This window comes from Gavialis gangeticus, unplaced genomic scaffold (genome assembly GCF_001723915.1).
Source record: "Gavialis gangeticus isolate Ggan-Ray unplaced genomic scaffold, GavGan_comp1, whole genome shotgun sequence".
Classification (NCBI taxonomy): Eukaryota; Metazoa; Chordata; order Crocodylia; family Gavialidae; genus Gavialis; species Gavialis gangeticus.
In genome coordinates, this window is record NW_017729032.1 from 174,367,123 (window position 1) to 174,387,080 (window position 19,958).

The 19,958-nt window shown below is 41.9% G+C and overlaps 1 protein-coding gene across 1 annotated transcript in view; it reads left to right on the top strand.

Annotated features, from left to right (window-relative positions):
* The window catches only part of FRMPD4 (FERM and PDZ domain containing 4), a 590,635-nt gene extending 577,059 nt beyond the window's left edge, over positions 1–13,576 (top strand). The window contains exons 14-17 of the mRNA XM_019525199.1: positions 5,702–5,840; positions 6,954–8,009; positions 8,311–9,585; positions 13,489–13,576. Of these exons, the coding sequence (XP_019380744.1) occupies positions 5,702–5,840; positions 6,954–8,009; positions 8,311–9,585; positions 13,489–13,493 (2,475 nt within the window). The 3' untranslated portion in view covers positions 13,494–13,576. The remainder of the gene's footprint in view (positions 1–5,701; positions 5,841–6,953; positions 8,010–8,310; positions 9,586–13,488) is intronic.
* Positions 13,577–19,958: the final 6,382 nt, after the last annotated feature.

Sequence of the window (19,958 nt, forward strand, 5' to 3'; positions counted from 1 at the left end):
CACTACTGTTCAGTAGGGTCAGAAACAACCCATGCACCACCAGGACTACGTAGTATTGGCGGGTACTATGCAGTCATTTAATACTTGCTAAAGTACCAACTATGCAGTGGGTTGCATGTATAGATGCATTCAGAGAAAGTTTCTTTTTCTATAATTTTTTCTGCTTTTTCTTTGCCTGTCTAATGTAGTTGTGGGTTAGGGGTGTGCAAAACGAGCCATATTCGATTCAGACTCGGATTTGCCCTGAATCGCGGGAGAGTGATTCAATTCGTTGATTCGGATCACTGTCCTGATTCAATTCGGCCTAATCTGAAGATTTGATGCGCCTTTGGAGAATCAGCGATTCAGCCATAGACACAGCTTTAAATGTTTTTTCTACATATCCGGCGCAGCTTGTGAATGCTGTGATGGTGGGACAGATGGAGTGTCCCACAGGAGCGGGGTGGAGGGGGTGGCAATTTTGCTTAGCTTAATAGGCTGCCTGGCTTTCTTTGCTCTGCAGCCTTTCCCAACTCCTTAGTCACTCCTAGCTTTCAGCCTTGAGTCTCTTTATGAGCTGCCTGCTGCATCCCCTTTTTCTTGCCAGTCCCAAAAGTTTGGTGACCAGGAAGGGTCTGCTTCTCTCTCTTCTCCCTCCACTGCATGCAAATAACAGGGTATGCAGATATAGAGGGAGAAACTAAATGAAGTTTCAGTTAATTTCCTCCTGGGATGAGTTTCCTTAAAAATCCCAGGTCCCTCAATGAGTCATTTTTAAATGACTCCATAAGAATCCAAGGTCCCTTCAACCAGCTCATTGATTCCTAATACATTCTGGCTGATCTCTTGGGCCCCTGAACTGAGTAGTTTCACCCAATAGTGTATTTTCTTCCCATATACCCTGTGACTACTGCACAATAGTGTGATGTGGCAGGAAGCATGACACGACACTACTGTGCAGTAACTCCAGTACTGTGCAGTATAAACAAGTACTAAATTACTGTGCAGTAATGACTGCACAGTCAGTGTCTCATGTAGACATGGATACTATGTCTCAATTTCCTTGCCATTCTTGATACCAACCATATATAATATCTTTTTCCTCAATGAATTAGCAGATCACAAGTTTATTCTTCTTCTTGTTGTTACAGACTTGGAGAACAGAGGGTGTTCACCAGCCTGTAAGTTTTCCTATTATTTTTGTCGTGGAGCATCACACTCAATTTACACTAGAACCATGGTAACAGGGAAGCCAAACCCTGTTACCATATAGGACTACATGTTTGGAACAGGTATATATTAGTAGTTAAAGAACTCCTCCAAAAATGTGACCACCCAAAGTGTATTATGATACAGGGTAGTCCCAAGAAGAGGCTGGCATTTGTTAGGATTTGGGCTTATGTACAAAAACTATTTAGTTAGAAAGTATAACAGCTGAGCCTCAGAGCAGCAACTCAAAATGAGGGCAACTTGAACCACCACCTGTTTCCCTGGGGGTGAGCTGCACTTTGTGAAACAAGAGGGAGTGGGCTTTCCTAAGGAAAAGATGTACAATCTAGATATCTCTAGCATAGCAGCCTTCTATGTCAGTTTGCCAGTCTTTAAAAGGAGAAAGAGGTACTATGAGCTTTAATTAATATTTACAAAGCACTTTAGGAACCTTGGATATAAAGTTCAGTTTGGGTCTTTATTGTTGATTCTTCCTTTAAATAGCTTCTCAAGTGTAAGTTATTTCAAAGAAGTCATTAATAAGGGTTTGGTTGCTACAAGAATGCAAAATGGGTGAGAAGTAGGTTACAGTAGTATTCCTGGCATTTGAAATCTCTGTGGAAATTACCTACTGCTGTTAATCTTCACAAAAAGTTCAGTGTCAACAAAGCATTTAAAATGTCAGCTCTTTCTAAAAGTCTTACATAACAAGAATTGATTTACTCATCTTTGGATTAATAGTTTGTGTTATTTTTTCCCTGTGGTTGAATGCCTTGTAGGAAGTATGGATCATTCTGCCAAAGTTCCTATACATGGGATCAAAATTTCAGACTGCCCAAAAACAAAATACTTGGCTCTCAATAAAAACAAATTTAAAAATGTCTGGATTTTTCCATCAAGCCTAAAACTATTCATGTAATGTACTACTGAATGAGGGTGCCAGGGAACAGTATTAACACCATGAGTGTTGGTTTACAATCCAGTATTATAGATCTTGTTCTGTGCCTGCTTTGTGTTAGACAGCTCTGATCACAGAACTTAGTTTCAGTCTGGAGAGCAATTTCATAGCTTCCTCTACAATAATTGCCCATTTGCTAGCAGGCAGTTCTAGTAAAATGGACAACCATTATCTTCCCAAATATTTTACTGAAAGGGCCCCAGGTTTTTCAATGTGATAATGAGCTGTAATGTGGAATCTGTGACCAGTGAAACAGTGCAGAACAGGATACTGCTAGGGGCACAGCCCAAAGAGTATGTACAACCCCTTCAGGTATGTTTGTGGCTCACGGCAGTGCTGTGTTTTGGTAATCCATGCTGGTTCTGTGTGCACTAGCTCTGAAACTGGGAGCAATGTTAGTGTGGCACTGCTCAGAGTGTAATTAGCTCTGCTGGGAGATACTAAAAAAAAAGAAAGGCAGGGGTACTTTTGGGAACCTCACATGGGCTAAAAATCTTATGGTGCTGCTATCTTTGTTCTAAATTATGAAAACACCTGGAAAATACCTACCTAAAAATGAATCACTAGAGCAAGTGTTGGGGATAAACTTAAGCTGGCATGAGAAGCAGCAACAGCAGCTCTCAGGACTTCTCATTCATGCAGTTCAAAGCTTTTACAAAAAAGGTTAGGATCATTATTCCTATTTTACAGATAGAAAAACTGAAGGCATGTACAGTCTTCAATGGGATATTCATTGCAAACTTGATTTGCATGCAATATGTATAGTGCATAGTACACAGTGCTTTATCAAAGAAAGGTAGATTTGTGGTTTAAATATTTGTCTGGTACCAGATGATCTAGGTTCTAATCTTGATTTACGCAGGAATCCACTGAGTATTTAATGCAAACTACACAAACAGCATAGGGGGCAGGAGCCATGGCAATACCTACCTCCTGGAGCTATACAGACCTATAAAATGTTGGGTAAAGGAATATGTGTCATGATATAGGAAATATAGAAACTCTGGCTACACTTGGGTTTCATTTTGATGCTCCTGGGCTTGAGATACTGTCACTTCCTATGCTCTTTCATTTTTCTGTGTAGCTCCCACTGTTTTTGTAACCTAGGTCAATGTAAGTCTTTTCTGGACCCTTCTCTGTCACTGCTGTAAGATCATTTTAAATGTTGATCTCACTTTCTACATTCCTCTTCTCTGCACTTGTGTTATTTCAGTTTCTGCAATCATTTTGTTTATGTTCTTTCTATGGTCATTGGCTTTTATTGATTGTAGACTCTTGACTCTTCATACACTAATGTCATCACCTTGGCATATTTTCTTAGAATCTCCAATTCTCTTCAATTTTCCCCCTTCCTTTGCAACGTAGTGCTGCTACCTTGGGTGCAGACAGAAGTGACAATTTTTGCCCAGTTTGGCCACAGAAGGCAGTTTTTAGCTGTGACTAAACACAAGTGCACAGCTGCAGACATCTTGAAAAAAGGCTGATTGGGTGAAAATCTGACCCCTCATTGCATGAGGTATGATAAAGACATTTCAAAATGTAGCATCTTTTGTAACTTGTGTCTGCAGAGCTCCCAGCCTGTCACTGTTTTCAGATTGAGAGGGGGAGAGGGAGCAGAGGGAGTTCAATCTGGGGGGTTTTCATTTGCCCCACCCCTGAAGCGGGAGGACTCCTGTTCACCAACCCCACTCTTCAGCACCAGGTCGGGAGCCCCAAGAACAAGCTCCCTCCACTACCTTTCCCTCCTCCCATTCTGAAAACAGCGGGTACTGGGCACTAGCAGAGAGCCATGGCCACTGTTGTGGGAACCTGACTGCAGACTCCCAGCAGCCAGCTAGATTCCTCTCCCCACTAAAACCAACAGAGAACATCTGTTTGGTCTGGGGTAACGTTGTAACTCAGAACTCTTTGCAAAAATTGTTCTAAGTTGCAGTTGGGAGCTGCACTTCTGTCTGCACCCTTGGGATAGAGTCCCTTTCCCTCAGTGTGCTCTACCTTCACTGCCACCTCCTTTCATCTTGCATCTTCCCTCATCTCTGCTGCTTGCTTTTGTCATTTTGCTTCTCCACACATACATCCCGCATAACACTCTAGTTTTCTGGCAAGGTTCAGTGATTCTGCTTCATTGAAGTTCCTCCAACTCCTACAGTAACAGATTCTTAGCTTTTTGCTATTACAGGCAGGCCCCGCTTAGCACTCTTAATTGATCCCAAAGAAACCGAGCGCTAAGCAAAACGGCGCTAAGCAAAATCCATTTCCCCATAAAAATGAATGTAAATAGAGATTAATTGGTTGCTGCCTGCCTTGCCACTGCCTCTGCCCACTCCCCCGCCCACCTGCTAGCGCTCCACCCCATGTAACAGCCCAGGCCTGTGCTTCTGCTGCCCTGCTCTGGGACCCTGCCAATCCTGGCCCTGGGCACTGGCACGGGTCCCACGCTCATGCCCAGCCCCACCTCGCTGCTTCTCACTGCTGCCGCCTCTCCCCAGCCCCCTCGCCTGCCTGCTGGCCTCTCTGGCCCCAATTGCCAGCCCGGGCACTGGCACTACTGCCACCACACTCTGGGCATCGGCCCCTGCAACTGGGCATCAATGCAGGCCCCGTGCTCCTGCTGCCCCACTCTAGGCACAGGCCCCTGCTGGTTCTGGCCACCAGCGCGGGCTTGTGCTACTTGTCTCTGTTGCCACCGCTTCTCCCCACTCCCCCTGCTCTCCAGCCCAGGCACCCATGCTCCTTCCACCCTGCTCTGGGTGCAGGCTTTCACTGGCCCCAGCATGCACCAGTGGAAGCCCGCAGGCCACATGCTTCTGCCCCCCACCCAGCGCAGGCCGCATGCTCCTGCCCCCCACCCTGGATGCAGGCCCCTGCCAGCCCTGGCCCCAGGCACCAGCTTGGGTCCCGTGCTCCTCCCCTCTTTTGCAGCCACTTGTCTCTACCCCCCTGCCCACTCCAGCATGTGTCAGCCTGGGTCCACGCTTCTGCCATCCTGCCCTGGGCCCTCATGCCTGCCCGCCCACTCACTGCCACTCACTCACCTCCCACTCGCTGCCACTGCTGCTTCTCCTGCCCTTCCTGCCTGCCGAAACTCCAATTCACTGAGCACTATAGTGAAACCGTCTGAGCGCTCAGCAGAATCGGGTATCAATTCTAAATGAGTGCTATAGTGAAATAGCGCTAACTGAAACTGCATTAAGCGGGGGTTGCCTGTAGTAGTTTGGGGTATAACATGAATAATGATATGCTGGAAAAACCTCTGCGTAAGGTAAAAGGATCAATGGAGCAAGAAGCTTAAAATGCTCAGCTCCCTTTAGAAATCTAACAAAATTGTCAAACAAATTTAAAATATCCTGTTACACATCTTTGATGCAATTCTGATGTTTTTAAACATTTGAGATCCTAGTTGTCATTTTATATTATACATTTCAGAGATGAGGAAAACTAGTCTATTTCACTGAAGTTTTATGAATATACTATTTTTTTACTCAAAGATACTTCATCAAGTGAGCTCATTAAGAATGAATAGCTTTAACCAAGATTTGGTTGTCTTCTTCCTAGCCTATTACTTTGCTAATGGAATCATCAGATGCGATGAACCTTGCTTGTTTAACAGCTGGATACTATAGACTGCTGGTTGATTCAAGGCGCTCAATATTTAACATGGCCAACAAGAAAAATACAGGAAATCGAGAAGCAGGTATTTCTTATATCATGCATTAATAGTTGTCGTGTATACAAAAATGGTATGATGACCTAAAATAACGTCCACAAACGCAGGATCTTATTGAAACAGGTGGAACCATACAAGGTAGAATAGATGACTAGACTGTGGCTGAGGGCCCTGCTACATGTTCAAATTAAAGCTGGATAGAAACGAAGTCTTACACATTTTCAAGCACTAACTTTGTAGCTGGTTGGCTCTTTTGATAGCTGGATAGTCATTATTCTTGTGATAATTACTTTGTACATGTAGCTCTTCTAAATTTATTGTGTGACTAACCAGTTTATTGTGTAATACATGTAATGTGTAGCGAGGGCTTGACTGTTATAACGTAAAAGTTAGATTCATGGTGTTTTAAAATTCAGCCTTTGATAACATCCCAAAAGTAAAATAACACCATCTTGGGGACAGCTGCAGCCTCTCTGTGGAACACTGAGAGGAAAAAGCAGGAGAGTTAAAGTGGGTAGATATGGTGTGTACCAGGAAGTGGGGAGAGGTTTACTATATGTAGAAGTGAATGGGCTTTGGGAAGCACAGGTGGGTGATAGCCAGGGAAGCAGAAATGAGTGAGGTGGGGTGGAGTAGAGTTTTGAAGTTCTGGGTATCTTTGGGAGAGTCTGTTGTTGTTCTGTACTTTGTGGGTTGTTTTGCCTTTTATTGTAAGCCTCCCTGAGCCTTCTTGGGGAGGGCAGCCTATATCTCTAATAAAAAAAAAAGGAATAACATGTCCAGTACACTCCTAATGCCACAATGAAATAAATAAATGATAATCTAAACAGTTATTTTAACATTATCTATATCTAGGAATATGAGGTGCTGGGTTTCTTTTAATGAGTCTTAAAATATAATTCTACCTAGCTCTTGTTTTATTCTGTAATCTTATATCATAAAACCATCTGGCTAAGATTAATTCTTAAATCTAAAACTCCTTAACATAAGGTAAAGATGAGTTTGGAAATGCTTTGACTGCTGAACACAGCTATCCTATTCAAAATACAGATTACACAGGATTAACAAATTATTATTATCAAATTGCATGGAGTGACTCCTTTGTTAAACAACTGTTGCTTTTATATTTTTATATTATAGGAATTGAAAGCAGAGGCAAGCTCCATGCTCCTGAGTGGAACTGTATATCAAAAACTACCACATTTGCAGCTGAAGGAGATCGAGAGGCCCATATTACTTTTGTGGACCCAAAACAGAAAATGGCAGATCTCTCTGAAAGTCCCTTATGTCAAAAGGACCACAGGCATCTGTACATAGAAAATACCTATAATTCAGGTGGATTTGATGAGCAGCTAATAAAGACAGGTGGCCCCACTGAGACGGAAGCAAACAGAGGTTTAAATCAGCAGTCATTGCTGTCACTTTCAGGATTGGAACCAAGCAAGAAAGCTCAGGATTCACCAAGGGGAGCAAAAGTATCCTTTATTTTTGGAGATCACAGTTTGGATGGCATCAGTCCCCAAACTCTTGGCTATGAAAGACTTTTGGATGAAAGTCCAGAAGTGTTAGAGAAGCAAAGAGCTATTTATATTAGTAATGCCAATGATATGAAAGGTCTAGAATTGTCACCAGATGCTGAAAGCATTCAGTTTGCTGCAAATTCTGTTTACACAAGCATAAATGATGGCAAGATATTTGGAGCTGCAGAAGGGATAGAAGAGCCTTTATTGCATGACATTTGTTATGCAGAAAACACAGATGATGCAGAAGATGAAGATGAAGTGAGCTGCGAGGAAGATATTATGGTAGGAGAAATTAATAGGCCTGCCATTCTCAGCCTTTCTGGTTCTAGTGATGACATTATTGATTTGACCTCACTCCCCCCTCCAGAAGGTGATGATAATGAAGATGACTTCTTATTGCATACCTTAAACATGGCCATTGCTGCTCCTCCTCCTGGCTTCAGAGACAGTTCAGATGAGGAAGACTCTCAGAACCAAACAACACAGTATAGAGAAGAAAAGGAGCAAGCTAGTGATCCAGGAGCTGATGACATTCCAGTGTCACTCATTGATGCTGTCCCTACTAATGCAGAGGGCAAATGTGAAAAGGGGCTAGATGATGCTGTAGTCTCTACTCTTCAAGCACTAGAAGCTTTGGCTGCTTCCGAGGAACAGCAGACAAATGACAATTCAGGTTCTTTTGCCATAGTTACATTTATTCATTGAAAACCATCCCATTTCATTCATTTGAACTGTTTAGTGTTGGAAACATTCCATTCTCTATGTTTTTACCATCATTTACATGCATCACATTCCATGTCGTGTAGTGGAACTACCAGTATGTTGTTAAGTTTTTTTTCTTGGGACCTGTGCAATAAACTCAAGAGTATTCTTACAAGCATATTTTTATATTTCACACACCCCATTTGCTTATCAGTTTATCCAAGTGCCTCAGATGCTTTCATTAATTGACTCTTATCTTTTGTGGCTTGCAGGTGTAGCAATCTTGCGAGCATATAGCCCTGAGTCATCTTCAGATTCTGGCAATGAAACAAACTCTTCTGAAATGACCGAAAGTTCTGAACTGGCTACAGCACAGAAACAGTCAGAAAATTCCACACGTATGTTTTTGGCCACTAGTGAAGGCTACCAACACCTCATGGAAGAGCAGACAGAGTTCCCCATTGCTAAGAATCAGGCTGGAGGATCACTAATGAAATCCTCACAGTCTTTGACTAATCGGCAAGCTGCAGAGCTACAATCAAAAGTTGTGCCTTCAAAGCAGATTCTTCATTCAGATAACATGGAAATGGAACCAGAGACTATGGAAACAAAATCGGTCACTGACTATTTTAGCAAATTGCACATGGGGTCCTTGGTATATTCTTGCACTAGTAAAAGGAAAAATAAGGTGACTGATGGAGAAGCAAAAGCAGCCTCTGATGGCAATGCAACTGTGAAAAAGCAGCCGGGAAGTAAAAAAGCAGAGACTGATGAAGACCTAAAAGGTAAATTTGGTAGTCTTGCATCAAGAGACAGTCAACGTGTAAATACTTTTAATATGGAAAGACCTGCCTTTCGCCAAAGATGGTATGCTGCTTCTGATGATGGAGCAGCAGATAAATCAAGCTCAGAAATAGTGAATGGGAAGACATTTCCAAGAGTTTCTGGCCTTGGTAAGACAGAAGTTGACTGTAAAGATGAAGTGGATCCTGAAGTGGATCAGGATGATACTTTAGGACTTGGCCAGAGTGAAGGCTTTTTGTCTGATATGACTAGTGTGTCTTCAGCCAAAGACCTAAATGACACAGAAGATGTGGAGTTATCTGCAGATGACCATCCTTCAAAGCTTCCAGAAGCTGAGCAGAGCGTGGCAAGACTTTGTGAATATCACTTGGCCAAGCGCATGTCCTCTCTGCAAAGTGAAGGCCATTTTTCTCTGCAAAGCTCCCAGTGCTCTTCAGTGGATGCAGGTTGCAGCACAGGCAGTAGCACTTGTGCTACTCCCGTTGAATCTCCTCTTTGTACTTCTGATGTTAAGCACATTATTTCTGATTCATCAGTTAAGGGTATTGGCTATATCCCAGCAGATGAAAGAGCTGCCATTCTTCCAAACCATGGAGCAACTTACAAGGAGCTACATCAGCAGTCTGAAGCTGTGTGTCATAGAATGACAGTGCCTGTCATGCATTCAGCAATTAACGCTGAACCATTATTTGGCACTTTGAGAGATGGATGTCATCGGATCCCCAAGATAAAAGAAACTACAGGTACAGCAATAATAAAGCACTTCTGAAGCACATATTTAACAGGGAAAATGAGTAAAAACTAGGTGTGAAGATTATGTTGTCCGTATCTGAAATCATATCGTCAAGCTGCAGTGGACAGTAAAATTAGACGTAGACGATTTCTAATCATTTTCACTTTCTGTTTCTAATGTGTGAATGCACTGTTGGTTGCTGATTACAAACACTGCAAATAAATATTTGAATTAACCCCTCTCCCCCACAATTACATTTTATTAAACAGAAGAAAAAACATTTCCATTTATTATTTGCTTTCAAAAACTATTTTCTAATGTAAATTCTCTATGACATGATGCATACTGAAAAGAATATTGCTTGGATGCTATGCCACAGTGTCAAGTTTATATTTCATTTGAATTCCTGGATACATAGGGCCAGATCCTAGTCCACCTATTAGGCACCTAACACATAGCTGATGCCATAGGCTTTACAGGACCAGGATCAAGGAGGCTTTTTACTTCACCTGCAGGGTAACATAGTCTCCTATACTGTAACTGGGGAGTCAGTATAAAGCTAGTGGTGCCCTGATGTGAGTTCTGCTTCCCTCTGCAGAATCATACATGTTCCATACATTTAAAATGGAAAGCCCTTGGACACCTCCACAGAGAGGTCCTCAGTTACACTGGAAACATGGGACTCCCCAATCATTTCGGTGGTAAATTTTCATCTCTGCTGTGATGTATCTGATGACTGGTTGGAATTCCACTTTTTCCCCCACCTCCCCACACATACTTATCTTACCAGGGCTTCTGACCTGAGCAAATAGACACTAAATAGACAACTGTCATTCTCTTTACCAACCAGTCTTAAGCTGCTTCTCCTTCTCAAGTAGCTTAATGATTACAGCATTTAGCCAGAATGTGGGGAACCTGGGTTTTGCCCCCACCCAGGTTTTGACTTCCTGTTCACACTCACACTTCAGCTTTTTCCTGAAAAGCCTTTTTTTCAGCCATTTCTGCCCCACAGCCATCTGGTTAGGGCATCCTAACCAGATAGCTGTGGGGCAGGTTGCCCTAACCAGATGCCTGTGGGGTAGAAATGGCTGAAAAAAAGCTTTTCACCCCTTTTCACCTTCCTGACCCCTGCTCCCTGTTTATTTTACCCAACACCTTTTTAATGCCAAATACATTATACACAGTGATGCCAGTAGGTTATGGTACTATTGTAGATTTTATTTCAGTAAGAAGGGGCAGGATCCAGCTCACTGGAGTTGGAACAGTACAGGTGGGAGGGGCTTTGTGCTGTAGTTAACAAGGTGATCTGGAAAGAAAAGCATCATCAATCCTTAGTATGGTCCCTCCATCCTTCTGTGTAAGCCAGGTGTGGTAAGAGATGCCACAGAAGAATTGGTTTCAGGAGAGATTTGACAGCAGAGTCAGCTGGTATCCTTATGACCAATTTACAAGGCTTTCTCCCCCTCTCCCCAAACATAGAGAAATATGTCTTCATGTTAGGGTTCTTAGGGAAAGCCTTCCAAGAGGCTTCTCCTACATTAAGAAGTACTATTACAAGGACTGTTACTGGATGGCTTTATAACTAATATACATCGGAATATCTAAGTCAGTTTTATTGAAAAGGAGTTTCAAACTGACAGATGTGAAGAAAGCTTGCTGTCCCCCAATGGCTGTTTGTATGGGGGGTTTTTTCCCAATGGTTCTATGACTTTTAAATTGCAAACAATGTAGAACAGTTTCCATGTCCTTGAGCCACCATCAGACACTCTCTTGCTTATTCTTCTTGTTTCTCAATGTTGCTTTCCTTCCTTGGCTACTTCCAGTTCTGTCTGGCCTGTGGTCTGGTGATTAGGACACTGCTTTTGATGAGGAAGGTTGGGATTTATATCCCCTCAACAGGAGGCGTGCTTAGAATCTGAGTCTTCCACGTCCTGGTTTGGTGCCTTGACTGGAAGTCTACTGGGCAAAAAGTAGGCACCAGCAACATGCTGTTCTCAGTACAGTGTTAACCAGTAACTAGTCAAAGCCCTTTTTTTCTGGAGTTTCGAGACTTGGTCTGGTATTTTTGTTCGTCTGTTGCAAAGTTGAATTGCAGTGGAGCATAAATGCAATTATACAGCTTTGCAGCAGCACTGAATCACTTCCAAGCATACACAGCAGGACAAATTTAGTTGCATTATGTGAAAATGTAGCTGCATAAGGAATTCAGGCAAGTTAGCATGATTTGAAGTGTGAAGCAAGATGAAGCAAGATTTTGTGATGCAGATGCCTAAAAATTACATAAATGTCAGGTGTCTCACCAGTGGAGGTGAATTCTGCCCTTACATGCCTAAATACACACTTACTAAATGTAATAGGATCTTTACAGATAGAGTTATGTCAATTTAGGAGAGAAAAATCTGAGATCAATTACTATACACTAAGTGTACCTACCATTTCTAACACCCAGCAAGGAGCAAACTATCTGAAAATGTATAGTATAATGTGAATATGTGGCTAGTATTTCTTTCACTGAAATAAAGAATATTTATCTCCTGATAAGCCATTGAAATAAAATATGAAAGTTGCATTGTTGATAGGCCAGGGAAAAGGCTCAGAGTACTAACTGTATAGAAAACATGTCATTCATTAAGTATAAATGGTAAGTGTATCCTGTAAGGATAGCTTATCAGAGGCGGGCAATTATTTTGGGCGGAGGGCCACTTACTGAGTTTTGGCAAGACATCAAGGACTGCATGACAGGCAGCCAGGGGCAGATAAATATTACTTTTCTAAAGTTTTTAGGGGCCCCACGGGTGGGATAGAAGGGCCTGGTGGGCTGCATCCGGCCTCCGGGTTGCATTTTGCCCACCCCTGGCTTAGATGCACTAACTTAATCACAACTTTTTCAAGAGATTTTATAAATGTTGGGGTTTTTTAAAATTAGTTTAACAAAAGATTTTAGCTCAGGTACAAACAAACCCTTTATTCGTTGCAAATCAAACACAGCATCAATAAGTTAATGTATGAAAACCAGAAAAATGAAAGATCTTAAACCAAACAAAGCAATTTCTTCTCACTGCCTTAGACTGGCCTAAGACAAACCTACCTTAATAGCTTTAAAAGGAAAGCAGGAACATGCTGCTCAGGAAAGTGCATGATCACTTACAGTGATTTAGCTAACTTGTATCATTAAATAAATCAGAAGATGTAAGAGATGCATTGTAACTGAACCCTGAAGGAAACAAGGTTAAAACCAAGAGAGGTAGTTAGCTTTGTGCCTCTGACATCAGGCTGAATTCAGGATAGAGTTAAAGTGGCGATGGCTGTGCACCCTGTGTTGTCATAGAAGCGTGCAAGCATAATAGTTGCATCCTAAAAGCTATTATCAATATTGATATGGATATAATTGTTATGACTGTCTATATCCTAAGAACTCATTTTGGGGGAAAGAGGGAGAGTATAAATGGGCACAAATTATCAAATTTTTTCAATTTTAATTAAATAACAGATTTTTCAATTAGCTAATATTTCTTGAAGTACTAAATAGGAAACTTCCATTCCACGTACCTTGGGGGTTGTTTGTGGAAATGTTTTAGAATTTCATTCCTCCTGTCTCCATTTTTAAATCAGAGTAGGCTAATGCATAAGTATGTATAAATGTGAACATGTTGATGGCTGTGCCATATTCGTGACATACCAAAATCTCTCTCTTTCCTGAAAGACAAATGTTTATGCAGGGATGGTATATTAAGTGAAACAGAGACCTTTAAAAATATTAAGAACCCATCTGGACAGTTTATTTCCAAAAAGAAAAGAAAAAAGGCAGAGGAGGGGAAGGGAAGGACAGTTTATAAAATATATCTAGAAATTCAGTCTACGTGTTATCAGAGTGATGCTTAATTATTCTCTCTTGTTCTTCTACTACCCCTAGTGTAGCTTTCACAGAGCCTGAAAATGGAAGACAAGGAGGCATGCCTTCAGCTTTTCCTAACCAGCCTCCAGTTGACACCATCATGCTATCATCCATGTTATCAGAATCAAAGGTGCCAAGTCAAAATCAAGACTCTTGTGACATTCCCAAAGCAAACCAGGTATGTGAGGCAGCAGTCAGTTTACGGCCATATGACATAATAGGAGGAAGCCTCAGGATGCCATGTAGCAGAAAAGTATTGAGACGCAGCAGCAGCAGCATTATTGCTGGGTCCACAGGCATTGAGATGCTTTTTGAGAAAAAGAAGGCTGCAGTCAGTTTGAAGTCTCTAGACATCATAGAAAGAGATGAATCCAGGTCAGAGAAAAGGGTAGAACTCCCACTGGGCAGAAAGCTATCAAAAAGCTATTCACAAAGTTCTATGAATGTCACCAGTGACAGTAAAGAGAATAAAAGGTCTTCACTCATGAGCGCCATTCAAAAGGACTCCAAACAGTATAGAACGTTGCCCTTACGAAAGCTGGATGCCAGCAACTGGAGATGCCATGGCCCATTTAGCTACTGTTTCCTAAGCCGAAGAAATGATGATGATGATGATGAAGATGTACACAACAACCAGCTCTCTTGCCTCTATGAGCCACAGATCCCATGTGAGCTACCAGAGCCAGTCAGTCAGTCTCTCTCCATTGAAACTGAGAGGAAAGCTGTTGAGTCGCCCCAGAATGAGGCAAACTACACACATGACAAAAGCAATGCTGAAGACCAAGGTGGCCAAATTGATATGAACCTCGATGATGTGGCCTTTGATGCACGAATCACCAGAATCAATGTGATGAAGGAGAAAACGTATGCAATGCCTGATGGATTTCTTGCAGCACAAAAGGATGCCAATGAGCTACTCTCACTGGTCCGAGGATGCGTGGAGAAGAGAGAAGATCTACATCGGGAAACATATGACCTTAAACTTTCTCAGTACAAACAACTGTTATCTATAGAATCAAGACAGTTGGGAAGTGCCTGCAGGAAAATGGCCATGGCTGACAAAAGCCCTGAGGAAATGCTTTTAGCTATGACTTCCAGCTTTCAAGTACTCTGTTGTTTAACAGAAGCCTGCATGCGTTTAGTTAAAGTCATGAACTCTGAAACACAGCAGCAGGAAATTATAGCTAAGATAGATGAGGTTGTCATAAATTACATTTGTCTTCTGAAAGCTGCAGAAGCAGTGTCAGGCAAGACCTCCGGTGATCCTAGCATTAAACTCTTGGCTCGACATTCAACTACCATGGCCGCTATTGTAAGCACACTAACACGTTCTCTTAAAATGCTTTTAAATAAATAAAACACAAAAGTCACTTCATAATATACCTTTGCAAAGCCATACATGAAAACTTTTATTTACTGTATGTGTATGAACTAATGTAACAAACTCAGCTCTCTCTGTATATTTTGTTATTTTATATAAAATAGGTATGAGATTAAAAAAAAAGTTATAATACCGAAAATTGACAAAGTACTGACCAGTTCTATCCTTCTGTTTGTATAAAAACAAAAACAAAAAACAAACAAAAAATTCCCATACAAGAATGTGTTGACATTTGGCTATTTTTCACATAGCTAAATCTACAGGTACATGAAGTGAGCTTTTACAGCCTGTTATGACAGAGGAATTGTTTCCTGTTCCCTCCAAGTTTACACTTGGAGAAGACTCTGTGTTTAGAAATAAGAAGTGGAATCATAATGTATATAACACAGTATTTAATGTTTTAAAATTATAATTTTTAAGCGTTGGAAATAACAAAAGGACATTTAAAATCCAAGAGACTATTATAACTTACTAGAGAATATATATATAATAAATGACTCTTTTGTTCATATAGTTGGGTTACCTGATTCTTCTTTTCTAGGAAGTGTTTCTTGTGTTACAAATAGAGAAAGATCCTGTATCAGGATCCCATATATTATGTGGTAGAATACTGCATTTAGGAACTATGGGAAAAGTGAAGGGTACCGGGAGGATGGGGCAGCATACAGAAGAATGTGAAAGAAAGCTAGAGTGAAATGTTTCTTTCTTCAGTGAAAGGACATATGGGAAAACATTTTTTTTCATTCAAGACAAAAAAACACAGAGCTAAGGAAAAGAGAAGCCAGAAGAAGTTGTTAGTTAGTTCACCTACTTACTACATTTTCATCATGACTAAATGAATCATGCCTAATTTGGTAAGAAAAAAATACCCTTTTTGTAGAAAAATCTCTGATCCATTTTCAGCAAAATGCCCAAGTGCTCTTATTAGTGATAGAAATGATAGAAAGGGCTATTTGAGATGGCTTCTGTCAACAGGACCCTTCTGTAAAGAATACAGGGTGCATTCATTAATGCACAGTAGTTACTGTGCATTTAGCTTAGTACTTGCTTAATGAAGTACTAACTAAATGTGCAGTAACTACAGTTACTACACAGTAGTGCCGGCACAGGGTTTTTTTGTGACACTTACTGCTCAGTAGCCTAATACCACTGTGCAATAGCATATCAGCATGATTTTTGACCAGCATGCTACTGCTCAGTGTTATTAGGTTACTGTGCAGTAAACATCTTGTGTACATGTTGCTACAGTAATCTTGAAGTTAAACAACCACCAAGGCAAGAGATTTCAGAGTTTCATCTGTTAGGCTTCAAAATGAGAATCACTTAGCTAATTTACTGGATGTACTTGATGTAAATAATTACTGCACATTTTTTCCCATAATTTAACATACAAGGCCTGAAAAACCAACAAAGAAATTAGTCCTGGTTTGAAAACTGCTGCATTGTACCAAGAGCCAAGCTTTCTGTTGTGAGTGAGGAGGCCTAAACCATTAGAATGGAATTGGCTTTTGTTAAGAAAAGATCATCCTGAGTCACCATGGTTTCAAAGAATAAGCTATCATATAAAAAACCAAGCATGGTTGTTTTCTTGAATCAGGAAAAAAAATCCCTCCAGAGACTCTACTCCAGCATATAGGTGCATAAAGCACCACAGGAGTGAAATTTAGATAACTATAGTCAGTTTCACTGCTGATATTTCTGGTTCACTGCTGGCATTTTATTCTGAATAGCAGGAAATTGCTCAGCTGTGGTGTCTGAGCATTTTGAACTGAAAAGATTAAGAATTTTTTTTAGTTGCGGCTTGTTCTTTTGCTCTCTTTAAACACCAGTAACAAGTTTGAGTCAAAGGGTAACGTTTTCAAGCATGCCGAAGTGATTTGGATGCTTACTTGTCAATTTCAAAATGAGACACTAAGAACCAAAGTTCCATTAATCTTCAATCAGATTTCACTCTTTAGCTCCTTAGTGCCTAAATAAGCTCATGGGATGAAAGAGATCTCTTGGATCAAAGAATCCAGTTCCCTACAGTCTCAGGCAGCCAGGACATAAAATCCATTTAATAAAATGGCCAAGCTTCATCTTCAAAAGAGTTTGTTTTTATGTTTGTTAATGGAAGACTGCTCCAGTATATCACTGCTCTGACATTTAGACACCTCTTTCTTATTTTTTGCTTAAATTTAATTATGGCCAGTTCATAGCCATTGCTTTTGTGATAACATTTTCCTTTAAACAGCTCCACCCCTCCCCCACCCCAATGTCTATCACCCCAATGTATTTTTAGAGAATAGTGTCTAAAATCTCTAGAGCCCATCACAACCATTCTACGCTAAACTGGCTACTGTCTAAAAGTGGGCTATTGTCAATACCCATGATCATCCTAATAGCCTTTCCCCTGCACCTGTTTTAGTTTAAATTCATCTTGCTCAGCAATGAGTAACCAGAACTGTACACAGAATTCCAGAGGAGATCCCACATATACTTTGTACAATGGTTAATACTTTTCTTTTATTGGGAATAACTTTCCTAGGAAGACTTTTTCACAGCTGCATTCCTACTCTTCCTATAAATGCCTAGTACAGCCAGCTCTTTCCCCTCCTCAGACATTTCCAGTTGATGAATTCTCATAGCAGAAATACTACTTGTTGTCCGTAAGTACATGTACTTGCACCTCCTGCTATTAAACTCTATCCAGTTTCCTTTTGTCCTTAAAGTCATCCAGTTCTTCCTGCATATCTTGATTCTCCTCTGCATTGCTGATGCCTCCCAACTTTGTCACCAACAAATTGCATTGCCATGTTCCTTCTTTTATCCAGTAATGAACGTATTAAATAGTAAACAAGATTGATCCTTGTTGAATAATACTATTAACCTCCCTCAGACCTAAGAGTTCCTCTTTCAGTACATTCCCATTGTTATCTCCCCTGCAGCAGCTTCCATATTCTGCTCATTAATCCCCGGTTTCTGTAGTTTTGACAGCTATGTTACTGAAATCGGGATTGATTAGATTGTCTGCATTTCCTTAGTCTAAAAAAAAAAAGCTAATTTATTCAAGAAAGACCTCAAATCAATCTGGCATCATCTAGTCTGGCATGGATAACCCCAAATTGCAATTTATCTAATTTCCTAGGTACCTCCATGTCTTATTTTATTAATTTCTTAAGTATAAGTACAGCCTTTGCTATTCTGCAGTCTTGATTTCAGAGATTTATTAAGAATTCTTGCAGCTGGACTTATGACCCGGGAAACTATAGGCCAGTTAGTCTTACCTTGATCCTAGGCAAGCTGTTCGAGCTCGATCCTAGGCAAGCTGTTCGAACTGTAGGCCAGTTAGTCTTACCTTGATCCTAGGCAAGCTGTTCGAGAAAATTGTTCTGGCACACATCCAGGAGGGGCCAGCAGGGGACTGCATGCTTAGGGGCAACCAACACGGGTTCATCAGTGGCAGGTCCTGTCAGACCAATCTGGTGGCCTTTTACGATCAGATCACCAGATCATTAGATGCAGGGGTAGCAGTGGACATAGTCTTCCTGGACTTCCGGAAGGCTTTCCACACTGTCTCTCACCCCATTCTCATTAAGAAACTGGGGGGCTGTGGTGTAGACACCCACACAGTCAAATGGGTCGCCAACTGGCTGGAGGGCCGCACCCAGAGGGTGGTAGTGGATGGGTCCTTCTCAACCTGGAAGGACGTGGGCAGTGGGGTTCCGCAGGGCTCGGTCCTCGGGCCCGCACTGTTCAACATCTTCATCAGTGATTTGGACGAGGGGGTGAAAAGCACCCTGTTCAAATTTGCTGATGACACTAAGATGTGGGGGGACGTGGGCACACTAGAAGGAAGAAGCAGGCTACAATCGGACCTGGACAGGTTACAAGGGTGGGCGGATAAGAATAGGATGGGTTTCAACACAGACAAGTGCAAGGTGATGCACCTGGGGAGGAACAACCGGCACCATACCTACAGGTTAGGGAACTCCCCTCTTGTCAGCACGGAGGCGGAAAAGGATCTTGGAGTCATCATTGACTCCAAGATGAACATGGGTCGGCAGTGTGGGGAGGCAGTTAGGAAGGCCAACCGTACCTTGTCATGCATCCACAGATGCATTTCAAGCAGGTCAAAAGAGGTGATCCTCCCCCTCTATGCGGCACTGGTCAGGCCGCAGTTGGAGTACTGCATCCAGTTCTGGGCGCCGCACTTCAAGAGGGATGTGGACAGCATGGAGAGGGTCCAGAGGAGGGCCACTCGCATGATCAGGGGACAGCAGGGCAGGCCCTATGAGGAGAGGCTACGGGACCTGAACCTGTTCAGCCTCCAAAAGAGAAGGCTGAGGGGGGATCTTGTGGCCTGTTATAAACTAGTCAGGGGGGATCAGCAGGCATTGGGGGAGTCACTGTTCCCCCGAGCACCGCCAGGAGTGACCAGGAATAACGGTCACAAGCTGGCAGAGGGTAGGTTTAGGTTAGACATCAGGAGGCGCTACTTCACGGTCAGGGCGGCTAGGGTCTGGAACCAACTTCCAAGAGAGGTGGTGCAGGCTCCTACCCTGGGGGTTTTTAAGAGGAGGTTAGATGAACACCTTGCTGGGGTCGTTTGACCCCAGTACTCTTTCCTGCCATGGCAGGGGGTCGGACTAGATGATCTGCTCAGGTCCCTTCCGACCCTAGAAACTATGAAACTATGATTTCATGACCCAGTTCTTTCAGGATTCTGGGAAATTTTCCAGTCTCTTCTTGACCATGTTATTTTTTTTGGAGTTTTGTTTACACTTCAAATGTTGTAATTTCAGTTTCCTTTCTCTTGTTCTCATTAGTCATTGTGCCTTTGCTGTCCATGGTCAACATAATCCTCCTTTCTGAGCTATAATGACAATTTTTCAGGTAGGTCTGGGACCATAGCAGGATTACATTTAATTTCTATCCCATCCTTACTGTGGCAGCCTTGTTTTTTTTTCATTGCCTTTCTATTTATATGGCAAAAGAACCTTTTGCTATCTAATATCCTTTGCAAGATCTAATTCAGTTTGACTTTCCACCAGTAGAAATCTTTTCAGGAGAGGGACTATGCAGATGTTCAGCTGCAGCTGCCACCTCTCCCCCGCTCTCCACATCT